This window comes from Epinephelus fuscoguttatus, linkage group LG2 (genome assembly GCF_011397635.1).
Source record: "Epinephelus fuscoguttatus linkage group LG2, E.fuscoguttatus.final_Chr_v1".
NCBI classification, from domain to species: Eukaryota; Metazoa; Chordata; class Actinopteri; order Perciformes; family Serranidae; genus Epinephelus; species Epinephelus fuscoguttatus.
In genome coordinates this window covers 22,906,462-22,929,381 of record NC_064753.1, presented here as the reverse complement: position 1 = coordinate 22,929,381, position 22,920 = coordinate 22,906,462, and the positions used below count along the sequence as shown (strand labels likewise).

Below are 22,920 nucleotides of genomic sequence, written 5' to 3'. Positions count from 1 at the left end.
TACCAGGAAATAAGCTGAATGCGAGGTCCCACCCGCTAAGCTTGTGTATTTGTTGCAGTGAGGTTCCAGCATTGATAAGCAGGATGTAACTTACTCTCTGCACACGAGGTATTTCTCAAACAATGGAGGGGCTCAGGGGGGGCGATAGCTGTCGACAACAATAATTGTGCATGTTGTCTTCATACTGAATCTGTTTGTCCTCTGCCTTACATGACCAATTCTCAAACAGATCACAAATACGCTGTGAGCTCTTTAAAAAGGTGTGTTGAAAGAAGATCATGTGCATCGGATATGTGGCATGTGTTGATGATGATGCATGATAATGTGAGAACACATCCTTTTAAAGAGAGTTAGAGAAACAGTCACGTTGTTTCTGAAAGCTAACACTGTCTGCGAAACTGAAAAATGAGCCCATATTGAGATACTAGTATTTAGTCTTTATCTACTATTAAGAGTACTGTACAGTATCTCAGAAAATGATGGAGTTTAATGCCTTGAAATAAAACTATCAGTGTGGCAGCAGTGTTTCAGTGGGACCGTACCGCAAATTATGGATGTGAGCCTTTCTGTATATTTCAGTGTGAGCTTTCAGAAACATCCACTGTTCTATAAATGGCAAAAAAGTGGTGTCATTATGTGACACTAGAAGCTCGGAGGTCCATGGGTAAACTGATCCCAACTTTCTGGTTGGCTAGCATGTTGTCATGGCAACAAAAAAAACAACGTTATAGCATGTGGTCACACCTTCTGCTAACAGGGAGTGTGAAATATAAATGTGTATATACAAACTCTCTGTAACCCTGTATTTTGTCATTTTATCATCTTTTTAAAGATAGAAGTTTTTGAATAAAATTCTCTTTTATTTTTTGAATGACTCATTTTTCAAACCCATTTCAGACCCAAAAATTATTCATTTTTTCATAACCCAGTCAGAAAAACACACTAGTGCAAAATTTGTGCGGTTTAAGAGTTTATATAAAGTTTATATTTTGGGGTCCCCAGCAGCAGTGGTTTGGGAAGTCCCATGGGGCCACTGGGTATTTGAACATGGAGTCTGTTCATCAATATCTTCACTGAAGAAAAATGCCAGAAGAGACAAATAGAGACAACTATTTGCCTCTGTTTCCATAGCAACCTGTCCTTGTCTCTCTCTTCCCCAGCACGACTGACAGAGGTGTCTATCTGTCCATTTGTCTGCGTCCGTCCGTCTAATTTCTGTCAGTCAACCAGTCCGTCTGTTAATCTGTTCATCTATTTCTGATTTTGTGGCTGGAGAGTATGCTGTAGAAAAAAAAAAAAAAAGAAAAAAAAAAAAGAAAGAAATCAGTCATCACTTGACTGATAATCCCGACCGGAGTTACGAGAAGACAAATCATTTCCTGGATTTGGCCACAGCTGATTGCAGCAGTTGACGATCTTGACAGCTTATTGCCTCCAGGCTTCCACTTGTTCAGCCACCAAGCACAGAATCCTGGCTAGTCCAAGAACAAGAATCAGTTGTCTGACTCTTTGATTGTGTTAGACAGGCCTCTGGAAACCAGTCCACTGTGTACACCAGCCCGGCAACTTAAATGTCTGGTTTTCTGGCTCGACACAGTCTGCCTAGTGCTAGTGTGGAATATTGTACATAGGACTGATTTTAAGTGTGTAGTACCTCTATAGAATATTTGAAAACGTCCAAAACTCATCTAGAACTAGTTCACAGGTTCTCATATTAAACCTGGGAAATAGCATTTGCAAATGCTTGATTTGGTGTGTTTTAGCCTAAAAGAGTTGCCAAATACTGCAGGTAGACGCTGTCATAATGGGCAATACAGTAAATGGCAGAAAGTAAAGACAATCACAGGCATCTGTTTAAAGATCCATTATTGACTGACAACTCAACTTACCCAACTCTGTGATTGTCCTGCTATTAAACCTGACCCATTCAGATCTCCATGTAGGCTAAAACAAACATTTTAACTGTATCTGCAACTGTTATTTGACCCTGGTTTGTCTAGCACTAGTCCACCACTCCTAGTACTAATCTAATACTAGTATCCAGTACTGGATGAGAGTTTCTTTAAAGGAATTTGTCTGGTTCAGCTTGTCACTGCATCGACTGCATTTGGTTGTCAACTTTACAGCAGTCTGTACGATCAATGTCAGATTCCACCAGCACAGACTCTGTAAGCTGTAACTACGTCAGAGAGTCCAGTCTTGTCAAGTCCAGCGTGATGGAAGTCCAGAGGGAGGTTTTTGGTCCAGCACCAAAGATGGTTTTTGTGTTGACATATAGGAACCATCCAATTACTATTCGATGTCTGGAGGGGGTTGAAGGGGGGGCTGTAGTCTATGTGCTTCCCCTTAGGGTGGAACCTTGCATCGGTCACACCCATGTCTGGCCTGCAGCAGGGGAGTTAGTAAGTTAAGCGTTGGCCTATACCACTGTGCAAATTTGGCATGGGGTATGGGGCTAGGTTGGGTTAGCCACTATTTGTGGACCATATGACTGTGGCCATACAAAGCCCTTTCCTTAAGGAGGTTGGGTCAAATTTTGCAGAAATGACACTGGACAAGCACTGTTCAATGAGGTTGTCGCTCTTGGAGGAAGTTCAATTAGTTGTACGATCTTTCTGTGTTTTTCCTTGTTGTCTGAATATCAACATTGCTTTAGAAGAATTCTGGTCCCAGCACTGATCTCCTGAACAACACAAGTGATGACGTCATTGTCTACTCCCTCGTGTACTGGTTCCAACTTATTTAGGGAGAGGTGGATGATACCGTTGTTCAGGTGGGAGGCAGAGCAGAGCTGCATTACTGTGAGTATTATGCTGACAGAGGACCAGCATGCTACACTACAGACTGCTCACGGTGACGAGTCCAAATCATAAGTTTGTTCTTTCTTCTCTGTTTGGTTAAACCACATCGCAGACTGCAACAGGGAGTTTGGACTGAACCACTGTATGGGTAGTGGCTGGTTTGTTGGACTATACCACAGTGCAGACTGTATTGAGTGTGGTATCGAATCGAACTGCCTTAGCCTCAGTGGGCTTCATGTTGGTGTCATACATTGGGTTTTCAAATGATGCCTGACCATTGGAGCTCTCATGGCCGACATAGCCATTGAACTGGACCTTGGGACGCGTCCTGCAAAACAAAATGAAAAGAAAATAATGTTTTTTTATGGCAGGTTTTTGGTTTCACAAGGATATCTTTACAAAGCTGCATTTAAAGTTGGGAAAAGAAAACAGTTAACCCAAAAGGATGCAGGTCTCTGAAAAACAATATGACAAGTAAAACACAAACTAATAGACATTTAAACACAGCAAAACTGAGTTTCTCAAATTTGTTATTGTCCTTGTAGTAATATACAATACATTTTCGCTCTCACCAGCTCTCCCATATAAAATCACAGACAGCCACTTCCAATAAAACAAGCTCAAACATGTATGCCCAGCACAAAACGACAAGGAGCCTCAGTAAAGCAGCGAGCATCCAGCAGATTCAGATAAAGGTATTTTTTCACTAAAGTTGGTGAACCAAACTAGAGCCAAAAGGCCTGGGAATACTAGGCTACACTTGTGAGGTAACCAGAAACATGACTCATGACATGATGGGATTGTATATTGGTTTTTGTTCTACTGTGTCTATGAATTATGAAGCCTTTTTGACCCCTAGCTGTTCAAAATTTCCCTTATGAAGCTTTAAGTGTAAAGATTCCAGCTGATTACAGGATGGTGGTACATATTTAAGTCGTTAATCTGTGTGAAAAGCTTAAACAAGATAAGACAGAGTACATACTGTACAACATGCTATAATTTGCACTGCATGTCCTATTTAACTTCACTGATGTAGGAAGCACAGGTGTTCAGGAAAATTCAACGGCTACTGAAATATTCTGGGACTACATACAGTACAGGCCAAAAGTTTGGACACACCTTCTCATTCAATGCGTTTTCTTTATTTTCATGACTATTTACATTGTAGATTCTCACTGAAGGCATCAAAACTATGAATGAACACGTGGAGTTATGTACTTAACAAAAAAAGGTGAAATAACTGAAAACATGTTTTATATTCTAGTTTCTTCAAAATAGCCACCCTTTGCTCTGATTACTGCTTTGCACACTCTTGGCATTCTCTCCATGAGCTTCAAGAGGTAGTCACCTGAAATGGTTTCCACTTCACAGGTGTGCCTTATCAGGGTTAATTAGTGGAATTTCTTGCTTTATCAATGGGGTTGGGACCATCAGTTGTGTTGTGCAGAAGTCAGGTTAATACACAGCCGACAGCCCTGTTGGACAACTGTTAAAATTCATATTATGGCAAGAACCAATCAGCTAACTAAAGAAAAACGAGTGGCCATCATTACTTTAAGAAATGAAGGTCAGTCAGTCCGGAAAATTGCAAAAACTTTAAATGTGTCCCCAAGTGGAGTCGCAAAAATCATCAAGCGCTACAACGAAACTGGCACACATGAGGACCGACCCAGGAAAGGAAGACCAAGAGTCACCTCTGCTTCTGAGGATAAGTTCATCCGAGTCACCAGCCTCAGAAATCGCAAGTTAACAGCAGCTCAGATCAGAGACCAGATGAATGCCACACAGAGTTCTAGCAGCAGACCCATCTCTAGAACAACTGTTAAGAGGAGACTGCGCGAATCAGGCCTTCATGGTCAAATAGCTGCTAGGAAACCACTGCTAAGGAGAGGCAACAAGCAGAAGAGATTTGTTTGGGCCAAGAAACACAAGGAATGGACATTAGACCAGTGGAAATCTGTGCTTTGGTCTGATGAGTCCAAATTTGAGATCTTTGGTTCCAACCGCCGTGTCTTTGTGAGACGCAGAAAAGGTGAACGGATGGATTCCACATGCCTGGTTCCCACTGTGAAGCATGGTGTGGGGGTGTTTTGCTGGTGACACTGTTGGGGATTTATTCAAAATTGAAGGCACACTGAACCAGTATGGCTACCACAGCATCCTGCAGCGACATGCCATCCCATCCGGTTTGCGTTTAGTTGGACGATCATTTATTTTTCAACAGGACAATGACCCCAAACACACCTCCAGGCTGTGTAAGGGCTATTTGACCAAGAAGGAGAGTGATGGAGTGCTGCGGCAGATGACCTGGCCTCCACAGTCACCGGACCTGAACCCAATGGAGATGGTTTGGGGTGAGCTGGACCGCAGAGTGAAGGCAAAGGGGCCAACAAGTGCTAAACACCTCTGGGAACTCCTTCAAGACTGTTGGAAAACCATTTCAGGTGACTACCTCTTGAAGCTCATGGAGAGAATGCCAAGAGTGTGCAAAGCAGTAATCAGAGCAAAGGGTGGCTATTTTGAAGAAACTAGAATATAAAACATGTTTTCAGTTATTTCACCTTTTTTTGTTAAGTACATAACTCCACATGTGTTCATTCATAGTTTTGATGCCTTCAGTGAGAATCTACAATGTAAATAGTCATGAAAATAAAGAAAACGCATTGAATGAGAAGGTGTGTCCAAACTTTTGGCCTGTACTGTATGTAGAGGAACCTATGCATAATTGTAGGGGCATAGATTAACCATTAACTGAATATTGACTTTTCTATATCATTTTGTCTTGTTGAGTTCTGCAACCAATTCAAAAATTCAATCAAAAACGTTACTTTAAGCGAATACTTCACCCCCAAATGACCATTTGTGTATAAATTACTCAACCCATGTTATGCTGAATTTGCGAAGGAAAAAAAACAAACAAATTTTTCTAACATGCCTTCAATGAACAAAGAATCCAAAAAAGGTAAACATGGTTGATGAACTGAAGCCACTGGGGACCACATTTAACAACTGCAAAACCAAAACTGTATCAAAACATCAGTTTACAAGCTCTCACACAACACGTGCAATATAATCCAAGTCTCATTTATCCAGCTGTATGCTCAGTACTTCCCAAACACATGCATTTCTGCATTTGCAATTTGAAACTGAACTGAAAGTGGAAGCATAGATAAGTTTTACTTTTAGTCCCAGTTGGAGAGGGCTGGCGGCAAGGTAATGCCTGTGAGCATGGATAAATGAGACTTGGATTATACTGCATGAGTTGTGTGAGAGTTTGTAAACAGATGTTTTGTCAGTTTTGCTGTTGTTAAATGTGGTCCCCAATAACTTTAACCCATCAACAATATTTGCCGTTTTTGGATTCTTCAACCCTTCTCAGTTCACATGCAAGAAAAACGTTTTCTTCCTAAATTTAAAATAACACAGGGTGAGTAACTGATATACAAATCGACATTTCCGGGTGAATTATTCCCTTAAAAAATCCGTCTCTGTCCTTTTAGTGGCCTTGTTAGCCATGTTGGGCAAGAGCTTCACCCTTAACATTAAAGGCACAACCTCACTAAGAGCAGGTCTCTGGTATAAATGCACAAATTGCAGGGAAAATGATGGCGGGAGCGAGAACATGAACCATTACAACTGCCTGCTTCAGTGGTTCAGCTGCCCAGTGCCCATCTGCTGCTCTCATGTGAGTGTGTTTGCATGCGTGCAACCTGCCATCATCCTGCAAATGGTACCCAATGGTTTTAGTTCAAAAGAATATATTATTACTCAATGTGGCTGAATGAGGATTTTAAGAAACTTACTGCAGGAGTTCAAACGGATATGCGGTGGAATATGACTACCCCCTCCTAATTTGTCTGTTTGTCGCAGATTACATTTCTGGATAATCAGGTCCTATAATCCAGTTAGATATAATCACTTACTCCCAAACCCTGTGGAACTATTAGCAGGGAGGAGTGCTGCAGCTGAAACACTGTTTGACTCTGACCTCATTAAGAGTGTGTGTATGTGTGTGGTTGTATGTGTATGTGTGTGTCTGTGTGCACGCGCACTGGTAGAAATCCAACCCTGGGGAGCCACTAAGCCTACCCTACATGCTCAACCCATTACTTTACAAAACTGCACACACACCAACACACACCGCAGACCTCCCTGTGTGGCAGTAGTTCAAATCGCTGCACTAGTTTCTGGTTGTGGCTGAAGGTGCAATAGTTTAGTTTTATTGGTAGAATGAAAAACGACTCATAGAATTGCTTTGACAGTGGTACTACACAGACGTGGGCCAAAGCAGGAAGAAACTGCAATGTGCACACTCACCTTGCTGTTATATTGTCTCACTGAAGATGCTACATTGTTAAGTTAATGAATAATTTCTGTCACCTTGCGGTTATGTTGGGCTGGGGCAGTGGTTCTCAACCAAGGGTCCAAGAGGTCCCCATAAAAATGTGGAAAAGTTTATTTTCATATTTTAATTTACTTTAGAAGAGAGCCCAATGTCAATGTCAAGTAATCATATCAAACAACCACAGTCTTGTCTGAGGTGAAATCTAATCAAAAGGGGGTCTGTGATCTGGTGTGCATCAGATTAGTGGTCCTTAACAGGAAGAAAGGTTGAGAACTATTGGGCTATGGCGTTGTGTTTGCAAAGTTAACTTTACCACACAGCTACTGTCAAGTAGGGATGGGAATTGACAACCACTTCCAAATTCTTTGATCCATTAAATTATATATCTCTGAGATCATTAATGCCTTTTATTGATGCTAGCTTGTTTTTCTGACAGTTGCTCACTGCAAAACAATGACGTCAAACTCGTCAAAACTGCTAGAAACTGAGAAATGGGAGAAATTTGGAGAAATGGTCCAAATTGTGGCTTCATTTAATGGAGAAAGATGACAACAACGCTGCTTGTAATGTCAATGCAATTATAATTTCAAGTCAGGATGGAAACACCAGCAATATACTGGAGCTTCTTTCTACAAAACATGGGCTTAAATTTCAGGAATGCCATGTATTTGACACTTAACGCACAAGTCCTACTGCCTCCCAACTGAGCAGCATGTCTGTTACTGAGGGTAAATACCCTGTTATAATAACATTAGTGCCACGCAGCTTCACTGTGTTCAGACTCAGAGATAATAAAACAGTTGCACTGTGGCTGAAAACTTGTAAAAGCCTACTTTTTTGATACAGAAAAGTTATAAAAGATCAATAAAGAATTGGATTTATGTGCAGGACTGATAGCGCCACTGGTATCAACAAAATCTTATCAATTCCCATCCCTTCCGTCAAGTCAAGATGAAAGTAATGAAAGTTACAAGTAGCAGTAAAAATTTACAAAAGCAGCAGCACACAGAAGTAAACATATGACTTGTTTCAATTAGACCTCTTTATCGTACATCAAATGTTGTATTTGTTCTTGATGACATCATGCTGACAGAGAGATGACAATGAGATCAAAGACAAAATAAATCTGTCTAGCTTTAAATGATTGCTGTTTTAACACAGTAGGGCTGCACTACCTTTAAAAAACCTTAAGATTATGTGTTCATTTTTTCCATGTTTCCTGAGTATAAATGTCACCCCAATTACTTTGAGCAGATATGATGAGTCTCCTTGTTTCATTTCCCTCTGAGTTAATATAAAAAAGAGCACACACACAACTCAGTTCAGTTCAGGAAATATGAATCTCACAATTTGGTCCATTGTGCAGCCTTACTAAACAGCATGAAGCAAAATCTGAAAACTAAAAAACAAGGGATGACGAGTTTGACGGAGGATGTGGCGGCGGGCGGAGGTCTGGTTGCTGTTTGAAACCAGGTGAATGACAGGTGCCAGTCTTACCTGCCGCCAGGCCCCCAGGTGTCTTTTGGTCTCTCATTGTCATCTGTGTCAGCAGACAATGTCCTGCATACAACCATCAGCTTTAATATACATCATCTGTCATTGCACACTGCTAACTGGCCAGCAGGTTGTGTTACATAGTGTAAAATAATGATAGTGTTAGTGGCGTTTGGTATACTACACTGTTCCTTGCCCACAACAGTCACCATCTTAGCATTCACAGGATTTATTAAACTAACTAGTAAATATCAAGGCACATTCCGAACTTGCTAACATAGCATGCTTCTAACTAGACATACAGTCTGTGTTTCCTCTATAACATCAGTATTTCACTGCAGACAGAATACTGCAGCATACAGCTACTGTAAATCACAAGCCAACGGATTAATGTGTAATAATGACAATTGTTAGATGAGCAAGATGACTTTGTAAAACTTTGAGTGATGAAGTACAGAAGTTAGAACATCCCTTAGATGTAGGATCTTAAAAAGGTCTTAAATAGTCTAAAAAAAGAAACAGTAATGATGACATTTTACCCTCAATATAGTTGTGAATAATCTGGCATCTTTAGTCTTTTGTGACCTTTTTTTGGGAACAATACTTATTATCTAAGGTCAATCAGATTTAATCTTCATGGTACGCTTGGAGTTTTGGAGCTATAATTAAAAATTTCTACAAACCTGCCTCTCCTTCCAAAAACACGTACCCGGTGCACTCATTATATTTCAATAGTGATTTAGGATTCAGTGTGTATCAAACAGCCATCTCCTCAGTTTGGAAGTGACTCAAATAAATCAGGTTTTCAAAGAGAGAAAAAAACTCCATCATTACTGTCTTAACTACACAGGATCTGTTTTAATGCTGGTGCAAGCTTGGCGAAAGCACAAATGCTGGTTGCCTCCCAAGATGGAAGGTGGCAAGTAATTTACTTGTCTGCCTGCACTTATTTAAGTAGTACTCACACTTGCTTTGCATCTCATATGCATCTAAATTCACATCGTTGTATATCTTTCAATGTCATTATGGAAGATTTGTACTGGGTTGGATTATTAACATTAACGTCCTCTACAGTTGGTTGTAGGATGTGCAAAGGTGTCCCACTTTAAAGTTTTTGTCATGTAAATGTGATCTTTATGGGAGGTGCGCATCCAGGCAAGCAACGGAATAAACCAACTACATTTTTTAAGACTTTGAACGGCTCCAGGCAAAACATTTTAGCTCCTGGCTCGTATGGAAGCTGTCAAGGTGTTGCAGCCGGGAGGTGCAGTGCGACTCTGACTGCTGACAATGTATCCTGCCTTCTTGTCTGTGCTGGAGCGGAGCTGAACTTGCACCTCTGGCCATCAAAAAAAAGAAAAGGCAGCCCAAAGCCATGTGTCCCTGCATCTGCACCTTCAATAAATTAGAGCCCTGTTTCTCAAAATACACACGGTATGAACTGTTTCGTGGAAGGAAAGGTAAAGAGGCTTACGCTGTTGTGTTGTGACTACAATATTAGTTTAATTTTCGTGTAACAAAACCTGTCACTTCAAAATGCTTCAAGTGCAGCTACAACTGATAGCAGAGAAATGTCTGCAGTCTAAAACATAATCAATAAACTGCATCAGTGCTCATATTTATCAAGCATCTCAGAATCCCTCCTGGGAATTGTGCTGTATGTTTGACCTTTTCTTCAGAGTAGGACTTAAATACTGTAGAGTACTTAATTAATCCTGGTGGGATTTTTCACTCTTAAAACACCTTAGAGCAAATAAAGACAAATAAACAATACTCAATCAAATAATGAGCAAAGAAAGGAGGGGAGTTATTAAGTAAGTTTTGGACACCTGCTCTCAATAAAGAGGTTTTTTTTTTTTTTAAATTGATACCTCAAGGTCGGACTAAATGCCATCACATTCATAAAGAAACCACTGTAGGGGTGTCTTAATATATTGGTATTGACGATAACTGTGATATTTAAAAGGAAAATGTTGAAGTCATGTTAATAATGCGCATACAATAATACTGTGTAATTAGTCCAGCGCCTCTTAAGTCATTTTAATTTCTCTCCCTTCTTGCTTTATCTCCACAAAGTTAAAGATTAATTTGACGGAGCATTATTATTAATATTTTCACATTTATTACAGATACTGCAATGATAATCAAGTTATGAAAATCTGATCATCTGCCAGCCTTAGACTGTTGTTTTAGATACATTTCATTGTTGCCAATTAAGTGTAAATTACAAGAGCTTGTTTGTTTTAATGCAACTGTAAACTGCTGCAGCACTCTGTGTTTTAATCTTGACAATGTAAGATGACTTTCCAAGGTTCACAAAGTTTGAAAAATGTTTTTAAATCAACGAAAATGGACAAAGTATGTGTAGTTAGGACTCATTTCTTTCTTTAAGAAGCTTGATAAATACAGGCTGAGGTTTTAGTGCCAGCCCCACAGAATTAGAGGAACATTCACCAAAAAGGCAGACACACAGTAATAAGACTTTCATCAGCGCGAGCCTTAAGAGATCATAATGCGATGCTACCCAAAGACATGTCTCAAATTTCTCAGAGTTAGAGAGTGTGGGTGTTTTAAGGAAATGCATGAAATAAATTACTGAATAAGGGAATAGTGGTGCACTGAAAAAAAACATTCAAGAAACCATTAAAATACCCTGAAAATCATGAAGTTACATCTGCAGAGGTAATAATTCAAGGGGGATATTTTATTTTAATTATTTATAAGGTGAACCTGCTAAGGATCAACGGGGCAAACACCTGTTTTGTATTCTAGCGTGCTGGTCATCTGTTCTTACTCTGCTGGACTGACACTGAGGATATACTGTAGCTTACCTGTGCTTGTAGAGGTAGAAGGCAAATCCAGACAGGATGAGGGCAAAGAAGGGAACTAAGATGGCTGCTGCCACAGAGCTGCTGTTAGTGTAGGGGTTGGATGGGTCCATTGCCATGGTTACAGGGCCTGGGGATACAGACACAGATGAACCCACACATCCATGAACACATAAACACCCATTTGTGCATGTGGAACAGAGGCTTCTTGTATTAGTAGTCTGTTGAGCTCTGCCTTTTCATGTTTACTCAGTCTGAAATTGAATTAAGTTGAAATTGAGAAAAACATTTCAATATTTTTTCAATTTGACGGAATATTTTAGTCCCACTTTCAGTGTGACATCAAGGTTGTATTGTTTGTTGGGGTTGTAATTGGTGCTGATGTTACGGACAGACCTACCTTGCCTTGTCAGATGGAACTTGCCGAAGTCTTTACTGTGAATGTGCCCCTGGTAGACAAACGTCTTCTGGTCTGATTCTGCAGTAACCTGAAAAACAAAGCAGTCAGTGTTCAGACTGTAGTCTGATCATGGATAATAAGTCACCTCTGTGCATTCAGGACAGAGCTCTGATTCTCTGTCTGAACACGACTGGGCCTGACCCAACCACTGGGATCGGGCCATTATTCCCCCCAGCTTGAATCGGGCCTGGTCGGCATATATTTTTTTTAATGATACTGGCAGCTCTTGTGCATAAATGGCAGGAGGGATTGCAGCTGAGGAGCAATATAGTGGAGCACTGGTGGAGAGAGGTAGAGTGCATGAGAGATGGACGTAAAACAAGAGAAAGAGAGGGAGAGGCAGCAAGGTGATTTGTTTGGCACTGTTTGCTTCTCCCTACCCAGCAGTGGGGGAAATGTGCGTAATGGGCAGCCAACAGCGGTGATCTTCATCTGTGTGCGGCATCACCATGGATGGCCACGCACACTAGATGCACCGAGGGGCACGGCCCACTCTGCCAACCCTGTTGTGCACAAGATGACAGACTACTGAAATAACAGAAGGAAGGGGAGATTGAGAGGTTTGATTAGAGCTCAAATTCAGGTGGAAGAGAGTTTTTTTTTTTACCCTGGTTTCCTAAACTGTTGTTGAATTAGTACAGTTTAATAAAAGATCTTTGAACAGACAGTGGGAGATAGTGTAAAAGTTCTTTCAGCATTAAAGGATTATGTCATGGAGACACAAAGCGCAGCAGAATAAGTTAGTAATAGGATTTGACACAGAGGTAGTCAGTGTAATGCACGCTCAAACTTTACAAGAGCTTGCTCAAAGTTCAGTTCACATTGATTAAAATGAACAAGTTCATCTTCATAGTTCACAATGTGAATGTTTAAGTAAGTTCACAGTCAGAAAAAATAAACTCGTTTTCATTAATTTATTCTGTTTTTGTGTTGTTTTTTAATAAAATAAAATCTTATCATCATTCACTTGCAGATATTTCTCAAAACTGCTCGGATGCTTCAACTCAATGTGTTATTTCAAATCTGTTGCTGATGTGGCTGACTTTCAGACTCACGGGCACAATTTGCATAAAAAATGTGACATTTTTGTTTGTTACTGATTTTTTTTTATAAAAGTCCTTTCAATATTATATATGTATAATATAAACTGGCTTTAGCAGTGCTGGTAGCTGCATTGTCTGAATTACCAGATGCACTAGCCATGCCAGTGTTGTGTCAAAGTCTGCTCCCTCATCGAATAGTGTTTCCCTCCTGAGAAAATGCTTGGCACCCCCCTCTGTGGTTGGGTTAAGGAAAAGGTTTGGTTCAGATTTGTGTAGGGGGAAACACATATCGATGGGCATCAGCACCAGCAGGCCGGGAGCCATAAATCCTTGGGTGCCATAAAACAGTGTGTGAGCATCATTAAAAAGACTGAATGATGTTCCCGTTCATTAGTTGCAAACGGTTACGATCAGTTCACTCTTCACCGAAAACATGAGCACGTTCAGTGTTCATGCACAACACTGGAAGTAGAATGGTGGATGGTCTTAAACTCTATCAAGCAGGACGTTCCTGTGAAGGTATTTGTAAGGAAAGTGTGAAGAAGTGGCGTATAGATTAAATAGGGTGTGTGACTACAGTAGATCAATGAATACTTCCTCCAGCAAATGTTATTCTGTAAAAAGTATTATTATTATCTTTTATTATTATCTTTTTCAATCAACCATTTAATGTATTTTAAGTATTTAAAGCATTATGTGTGTCACTTTGTAAACACAAACAATTATTTTTTGGTATTTTACATTATGCCATCTAAATTTGAGTGCAAGGTTTTGCTCATTAACATTATCTCTCCACCTCTTTTACTCTCTCTCTCCTCTTCCCCTTTCCACCACCTCTTGTTTGGAAACTGAAGTTTTGCCCACAAATCGACAACTGAAATTTCCTCTTCAAACTGTAAAATGACTGTTTTTCAGGAATCACAACTCAGCCATCACCAGCCTGACTCTTCCCCTACCTCACTCTTTGTCATTCGCATGATAAATTGGCTGTCTATGTGCCTCCCTCATTCCTTTCTTCCCTCTTACATCCTTTCATCTCCCATTCCTGCCTGCTACTATCTTTCACAATCTCCTCACTCGGTGTCTCCATTCCACACTCTCGCCTCCTCTGTCAGCAAGTCAAACAGGATCAGATTTTTAATCCATTACCCAAATGTACACATGATCTTCAGAAGTTGCAGCTTCAAATATCACATCAAACTAAGTTAAAAAGTCTACATGGAGCATGGAAGTTGACTTTCTATCTGTATTTCTCTTTTTGTCTTTCCTTTGAAACACTTCTAGCATTCAACATCTTTGAATTTAAAGTAGGCGACTGAATACGTTCACAGTCTAAAGAAAATACCATTTATGCACATCAAGGAAAAATTAGGAAAACACAGAGTAAATGTGCTATGAATCGACAATATCTGAGCCACACGTGTGGTTTCATGGGAAGTGACATGTTGAAACTATTTATTGGCCAGGCTGGTAACGTCCTTGAGTCTCTGCAGGACGCCTTGAAACCTCACAGTGACAGCAAGGCTGTGTCTGAAATCACACCCTTGTTTATGCATTTACTACACCCTCTATAACAGACACTCAGCAGTGAGTTCATTATACCGTGGATTCATTTTTGATTACTTTTAGCAGCTTCAGCTAATGGTGATAATTTTAAGAAATAACTTAGTTCTTACACTTTTGTAATGAAAACAAAAGCTTCTTGGTAAACAGCATCATTCCTCTATTTGAGGAGACTTACAAAAGATGTTAATTAGCTTTAATTATATTCAAAATCTGTTTTGCATAATGAAACTGAGGATTTATCTGGAATTTAAATACACCTCTTTCACAAGACCCTGTTCAGCACAGTAGTGGCTGTGGGCTGAGAAATGTGGTGTAGATGGTGCTGCCAGTGGAGGAAGAAGTACTCAGATCTTTAACTTGAGTAGAAGTAGCTATAGTACATTGTAAAAATACTCAGTGACAAATCAAAGTAGTAAAAGTACTCCTAATGCAGAATCTGTCCCATTTCAGAAAAATATTACTTTTTATATTATATTATATTACTGAATTATAATTAATATTTTCATTAATGTGTTCATTACTTTAATGTTGTAGATGGTAAAGGGGGGAGCTCATGTTAATTACTTTTTATACTGATGGGTAGTTTATCTATACCAGGAGTGTCAAACATACAGCCCGTGGGCCAGAACCAGCCCGCCACAGGGTCCAATCTGGCCCACTCAATAAATTTGCTAAGTGAGAAAATTGCAGAGACGTCATTAATTCCACTTTTTCAATTAAATACACTGTTATTCCTATTTGTCCAAATTATCCAGTTGCTATTTCATCACAGAAGTAAATGGGAAGCCAGTTTGCTTGGTATGCTCACAGCACTGTTCAATGCTCAAGAAATATTATATAAGCAGCACTATCAAACTCATTGGAGTAAAAAGCTAGCTACATTATTGAAATACACAAAATAGTATCAGCATCAAGGCCACACTCATATGGTGAGTTTGATGGAAATTAAATTGCACTTATTTTTCTTTCATTCTTTATTTAGCCTTCATCTTAGGCTGTCCATCATTTGTTTTGTAAATGGATTGCTCATTAATTGTGAATGTTTTCAGGATGTAAGCTGTAACGTTACTTCTTCACACTAAAAGAAAGGGACAAATACAAAGGCTTTCTTATTTACAGGTTATTATGCAATGGTTTTACTGGTCCGGCCTACTTGAGATCATATTGGGCTGTATGTGGCCCATTAACTAAAATGAGTTTGACACCTCTGATCTATACTAATTAATCATCACAGATTTGTAGAAGTAGAAGTATAAAGTAGCAGAAAATGGAAATACTCAAGTACCTTACAACTGTACTTAAAAGTACAGTTACTAACTTCTATCAATTTTTTTTTCATAATCATTTAAACTGTCACAATATTCACACAGCATTAAATGAAACAATATAATATGTGAAAAAAAAATCATAATCCTCTACCTACTCTATTGCCTTGTAGCATCTCAACAAAAACAACAAATCAGAGCTGAGGAGTCTCTGAAGCAGCTGTCAATCATGTCGATCACTGCTTGGGAACTGCTGTCAAATTGTCAGACTATCCGCGCTGATCAAATACGAATCAAGAATCTGTTACTGTATTGCCAATTTCTTGTCTGAAATGTTTTCAGAAACATATGGCCGCCATGTCGGATACAGTTGAACAGAGTACCAAGCACCACCCACCAGTTAGACACTTTCTCATTTTACAGCTAAACAGTACACTAAAATATGTTTCTGAAAACATTTGAGGTGAGAAATAGGCAGTGTAGTAACATAAACAATGCTGTTTAGTTTGACAGTTTGACAGCAGTTCATGGAGCAATTGACATGATTGACAGCTGCGTTAGAGACTCCTGGGCTCTCATTGGTTGTTGCTGCTGCGCTGTGCCGCCGCAATCTGATTCTAGTGAATGCCATTAGAGGCAGTAGGAAGAGGAGGAGGAACATGATTTTCTTCTGTCTCATGTGCTGTTTTCAGAATATATGCAAATTTATTTTCATAAAAGTTACCAACCATAACTTTAAGTGCAGTACTTAAGTGCAAGTATTTAATTACTTTGCACCACTTTGTGCTTCATTGTTGTTACAGAGGGCAGTGATATTGACACTGTGATATTGATTTTGATTAATAATAAAGAGATATGTAAAAACATTTATTTAAAAAAGCGTGATAGAGAAAAATACGAGGCAGTTTGTCTTACATATCCATCCATGGCCCAGTTGTCGTTTTTGAACTTGCTGTAGTAATGCTCTGTCGGCCCCTTCACCTGGTAGACCTTCAATAGCAGCTGGTTTTCCTCTGACTTGTAGGTACCTGGATGAATGAATAAGCAGGGAAAAGAATGGGGTTAGTGTTTGAACCTGGTGTAATTTAAATAGCAGCCACTTAACTTTTAATTTGTGTTGACATTTAACAGTAAAAAAGAGAAAGACATTGAGGCACAGGTACCATGGGAGGTTGACAAACAGAAAGACAGATAGACAGGCTGGTAGGCACACAGACAGACAGGTTGACTGACAAATAGAGAAAAGGAGACACTTTGACATTTTGAATTATCATACTCTATTTCCTTCACCAAGCAACTGACACATTACTGGGGAGAAAGTGACATTTACCCTTCAGCTACATGTCTTTACTTGGTTAACTATAGTGCCAACACGGAAACTGTTGCTGTTCAATATGACAAGTCCATGTAAGAAAAATATCACAGATTCAAAAATGAAATCATTTTATACACTGCCTCCTACCTGCTGAAAATCTTTCATGACCTCGGGATCAAGCTGAACTATTGATTGTGAAATGTCAAAACATACATGAATGTCAGACAGCTTTTCTCCGTTGCTATTTTGGAGGCTTTCACTCAAGAGTGCAGCCTAACCTGTTTGTTAAGCTGCCAGCCATTTTCATACAATATACTCCATGTATCTGGAGTACATTAGAATAAAAAATACATCATATGCACAAGAGCACTGCTGTGGGAGGTTGTGTTGCTCAGGTAATAATTTGGCCTTTCAGAGTGGTGTGGTGATTCTGCAGATGAATTGGTGTAGAGGGGCTCAGGCACACAACTTGTCAGATGGTTCATAATTCCCACCAGTTCCACTGCATGTTATATTAATGCTCCAGCACAAAATCATTTCTTTCTGCCCTGCAGACTGTGAATGTTTATAAAAATTTCAATGTACCTAGGTGCAATATAGGGAATTGCACCAATTTCAACATAGATATCAGCAGTTCTCTGCTAATAAGTGTAAATGAAAGCTGGATCTTTATCAACCTGGTGTGTACTTAGACCTACAGAGGTGCTTCCACCTGTGTTTTACACTGAATTTAAAGTCTGTAAATCTTCAACATCTGGAATGTGACTGCTCTTTAACCTCACTGAAAACAAAGGTGCTGTTGCGATGTTCCTTTGCTGTTAGGTCAATTTTATTTTCATTATTTTTATTTTCAAACATTTAAAGGTCCCATATTGTGATGTCAGACTGCCATATATCTTTTTTAATATAAAGCAAGTATAGGAGCCATAAACACTGTGAAAGTATCAAAATCCTCAATCCCCATAGAAATGGACACAGTCCATATTCAGACACTGTGCCTTTAAACATGCCGTCAGGGCTTCTGTGAAGCAGTGATGTCACAACTATACTATGTAGACAGAAACAGAAACATCTGAAATTGTTCCCTTTGTATTTCCTGACATAATTTTTTGCAGTGTATGTGAATGGCATCAGCTGACAGGAAGTAAACATGGACCCAAGCCTAGCAATGCAATTCCAGTAAGACCTTTGATAAACACAGAAAGCACTGCTACAGTGCCATTACAGTCATTCCCCCCAGTGCAAGGACGGTGCAGAGATGCTTAGAGCACAGATGTGGGAGACCCGACAACACTGACCAATCAGAGCAGACTGGGCTTTTTTGGGATGGGGGCTTTAAGAGGCACCTGCTAAAACGGAGCGTTTCAGGCAGAGGTTGAAGAAAGGTATATTCAGGCAGACAGTGTGAGAAAAATAATGTGTTTTTTGACCATTAAAGCATGTAAACATGTTGTAGTAGAAACCCAAAATACAAGTATGAACCTGAAAATGAGCACAATATGGGACCTTTAAACAACAACAGGTCTTTTGTGAGGTTCCTCAGAGTAAAATTAATTAGAGTCACTCTTAATCATATCAGTGTTTTCCTTGTTTTTTTTACCTGACAGTCTAATTGACACTCCGCTGGTTTCCAGTAATGTGACGTTAACTCTGCCACTGGAAGTGTTGAAGCCAGTAACTGTGAATGTGGTGGCTTGTCTTTTCCCTAGGTACTCGTAAAAGCCGCTCCACTCAGAGTTTGGAGAGAACACATCCACTGGAACTGTAATGGAGACACAGAAGCAAAAAACAACAAGACATTTAAAAGACAAGTTAAAAGGATTACCCCCTTGTTTTAAGCGAGGAAACAAACAAAACACATCTGTCTCTGGTTCCTTTGTAATTTACTGCTGCAGTGGGTTAGTCTCTGGCTGTCTGAATCCCACACTTAAAAATATGACTTACTCAAAAATCAGCAGCCTCAATAGTGCTGCAAAAAAAAACTTTGGTCTTTGTCTCTGGTGTTAGTCTCTGCTTGCTGGCTCCCCTATATTGATTATGAAATCCTACTTCAAACTTACAAGCTATTACATGGTATTGCACCTGAAAGCTTTCACTGATTTATTTACTTCTACTGAGTCTTAGTCCGATAAATCTGAACTGCTTGCTCTGACAGTAGACCCTTGTAGTCAACACTCCCTACAACCTCCTACCACAATAGCTATTCCTCTCTGGGAAACACTTTGTGCCAATCCTGTTTATTAAAAAACTCATTAAAAAACAAGCTGCCAAGGAAATGTGCAAGTGCAATAAGTATAAATAGGAAGTCTGTGGTTTAGATACTACAATGTGTGCTGTAGTTGTTTATTCTGCATACCTCGAATCTTGTTCTTCTGGACATCTGACTCTCCTCTGCCTTTGGGATTGACCTTCACTCCAACTGAAACATAAAACAGCATTATGTTTAGTTTAGCTCATTTGCTGGTTAAGTTTATTGATAGTATATGTGGTATAACAAGGCTGTAGCCATGGAGTCAACACTGGGGGACCAAATCGGATGAAGGCATCTAGAGTCCAGGTTCCCCATCCCCCCAAACATTTGTAAGCTCTTTTTCTGGTATATTAAATTATTTATCATGAGCAAGTACGGTATACTACAATCAATGAAAGCTACTATTGTCTACAGATGCAGAACAACATACATGACTGACACTTTACTGAGTCTTGATGTGGGCTACTTGACAAATATAACACAATAAAGACACTAACAGTTGAAAACGCCTGTATTGTCTTCATGTCATTTTTGCATTTGGTTCTGGGTGAGAAAAAGGACATGCAGGTTGGACTGCAAGTGTTGGATGATAAAAATATAAAAATAAAATAAGAGTAACAAAATTTTTTTTTTTTGATGTTTTAAAGTTTCCATCCTCTGATTGCTGGCTTTGTGTGTTGGTTCTGTCTCCTGCGCCAGCTTGAGTATGAGAGCTGCTTCAATCAGGTGCATTACTAACAGGCATGTTAACTGTGGAGATTTGCTGCTCATTATTATGACAATAAGCAAAAAAATATTCATTTCATTTGTCTTTCCTGAATTACCTTCATTTTGAAATACATCATCCTAGTCTCACATGTATGAAATGTCCCAGAATGATCACTTTAAACATGATTCCTAAACAAATTAATGACACAGCACGTGGTTATTATAGGATCTGCGGTTCTGGTTGGGCTGCGGATCTGGTGTCAGCAGGTTGAGTTGGGTTGCAGAACTAATTTGCCATGTGCGAGTGCAGTATTGCACGTCTTGGTTCCAGTTCCTAGACAGATCATGTGATTTGTTCCTCAACAATTGGACCCATGCAGGACTCTACCCTGAGCACCATCATACAAGATTCAAGATTATTTTCTATGTGCTCATACAAGTGTACTAGGCCACTGGAATTCTTGCACACATTGCTGGTTGAATGTGTGGCTAATCAACTGCAGGTAATTCAGCTGTGATAGCTAACATTGGTGATGGCTGATTGATCAGCACTCGTAAATAGGCCTGTTAAAACCACAGGCAGAACTACAGCACACTGTAAACTAGAACTGGTGGTTAAACTAATGGTAATTTGATAAATTTATTTATGATTATGATCACATTTGCTAATGATTATTTATTATTATTTTCTGAGTTTTGGCATTCCACAAACAAAACCTGGAGGTATTCACAGCCACCCACCCCTTTTCTTGGGCAGTAAGTATGTTAAAAAAAAAAAAAAAATCACCCCAGCACTCATGACAGGCAAAAAAAAACCCATCACCCCAGCACTCATGATAGGCCTGAGGCTGATTTACGAGAGCACAGCAATAATATCTGGATGATAATCTGTATTTATCTTAAACCACATGGGATTATGACATCCAGTTTAAATTCGAGCCTCAACATCAGCCCATTTCATTCAAGCAGTGCATTTTCAAGATAGGATCTGAATACCTTTACAGAGCGGGGGTTTACCCGACCATCTCCCATCACTTTTGCAGGTTCTGTGCTCTGATCCCCCTGCCAGATAGAAACCGTCTTGACAGGTGTAGATCAGCGTATATCCCAAGGTAGGCAGGTCCATAGATCGAACATCTACATTACTGGGGGTCTCTGGCTGTCTGCATGAATGGGCTGAGTGACAGGGAGGAAAAGAGGAAAATAAATACAGAGGTAAAACTGACACTGTGTTCCTCTCCGTAAAACCAAAATAAGTACTGAGTAAAATGCAACATAAACATCTATGCAACACTCATCAGTAACATTAAAAAGAGATGAATTATAACAAACAATATAAGGACAATGATATTAGTACACACGGTACCTATGCACTCAGGTTGAGTTCCACTCCAGGTTAGATTTTCTAGGCACGTTCTTGTGGTGGAACCAAGGATGTGATAGTTCTTGCGGCACTTGAAGGAAATCTTACTGCCAACCTACATGATGTAAAAACAATAAAAAGTCCTCTTATCTGCTGTTGACCCTGTAGCTTCTTGACCTGCCTGAGTTGTTGTTGAATTAAAAATTAAAAAGAAAAACTTTTACTGACCCCTCAACTCACTGTTGCTAACTCTTTTAATGTTAAAAAAACAAACAAACAAAAAAAAAACACACCAGCCTTTATCATATTGTCTCTTTTAGTGGATGTGATATTGCTGCTTGTGCATAACACTGGCCCCCTTACTATCTTTGAAGAGACGTCAGGGGAAATATGATATGTGGTTAATATCCAATTATACTTCCACAAATTGAAGGATTTGCATGTTTGCTTAACTTCCATTAACACCAATATATTCCATCAACAGGTTCTTATCTGTGCTCCAGACAGTCTGGTCTCTAAGATGACAGGAAATATTTGTCATCCGTGAAGTCCTGCTTTAAAAAAAACTGGGTGCCTTTACTTTTAACCTGTCACACACACTGTCCACATGTCATGTGTTCCATGGGCTCTTGTTTTCCAACTGAGGAACTCTGCAAACATAAGGCCCACTGCATCTCAGATGGAGTTTATTATTCATGCATGTAGTCATCCTGCTTGTGTTAATGCAACTCCTTTTGTTCTTGCCTCTGTGCATTCACGGATCATGTAAAAGTGGTAGAATACCGCTGCTATTTTTTGACATAATATACTCATCTTTACTTTGTTTACATGCCTCCTCATCATTTTAGATTTTAAGGGAAGAAACATGACCTACTTACCAACTAAACTCTGCAATTTAATTTTAACAATCAAAGTACAACTGATATAATTCTCACCTGAAAGCCCTGGCCCATGACCGGGATACCATAGGCTGGAGTTCCTGGGTCACGACAGTTGTTGAAGGCTGGGTCTACATATGAACACACAGACAGGTATTATATGCATTCAAGTTTTTACAATGGTTTTCCAAGTCAAAGAAGCAGTCTGACATTTCATACGCACTATAATCTTACTGATGTTCTCAGCACAGTCTTTAAGCTGCAGTCAACTTTTACACTCATTCCACTGCGATCAGCATTGTGCAGCAGAGCCTCAGCAATATCACAATGCATCATATTCAACGAACTTAGCCTACAATATATTTTGTGAGTAAAGCCTTCATCTGCAAAGTAAGCCGTGGGCACAGACAAATGCACTGAAGTAGAAAGGACAATATTTCCCTCTGTAATGTAGTTCAGTAAAGGTATAAAGTTGCACAACATTCTACAGTAAAGTATTAGTACTGCAGAAATTCAACACAGTGGAATCATTTATTTGATGTTCTTTGTTACTTTCCAGCTCAGCTACAGTAGTGCTTCTAGTACTTAATGTGCAGGAAAAGA

General features: G+C 39.5%; 1 protein-coding gene across 2 annotated transcripts in view; it reads right to left on the bottom strand.

Annotated features, from left to right (window-relative positions):
- Positions 1-1,287: 1,287 nt before the first annotated feature.
- Positions 1,288-22,920, bottom strand: part of LOC125906310 (CUB and sushi domain-containing protein 1-like) — a 537,329-nt gene continuing 515,696 nt past the window's right edge. Inside the window, exons 66-75 of one of the 2 annotated variants that reach the window (XM_049604892.1) lie at positions 22,375-22,448; positions 21,443-21,554; positions 21,073-21,252; positions 19,474-19,536; positions 18,718-18,879; positions 16,718-16,830; positions 11,869-11,956; positions 11,472-11,598; positions 8,644-8,706; positions 1,288-3,129 (exon numbers count right to left, since the gene is read on the bottom strand). In XM_049604892.1, the coding sequence (XP_049460849.1) occupies positions 2,970-3,129; positions 8,644-8,706; positions 11,472-11,598; positions 11,869-11,956; positions 16,718-16,830; positions 18,718-18,879; positions 19,474-19,536; positions 21,073-21,252; positions 21,443-21,554; positions 22,375-22,448 (1,142 nt within the window). In that variant the 3' untranslated portion in view covers positions 1,288-2,969. The remainder of the gene's footprint in view (positions 3,130-8,643; positions 8,707-11,471; positions 11,599-11,868; positions 11,957-16,717; positions 16,831-18,717; positions 18,880-19,473; positions 19,537-21,072; positions 21,253-21,442; positions 21,555-22,374; positions 22,449-22,920) is intronic. The other variant, XM_049604902.1, reaches the window with a different exon arrangement.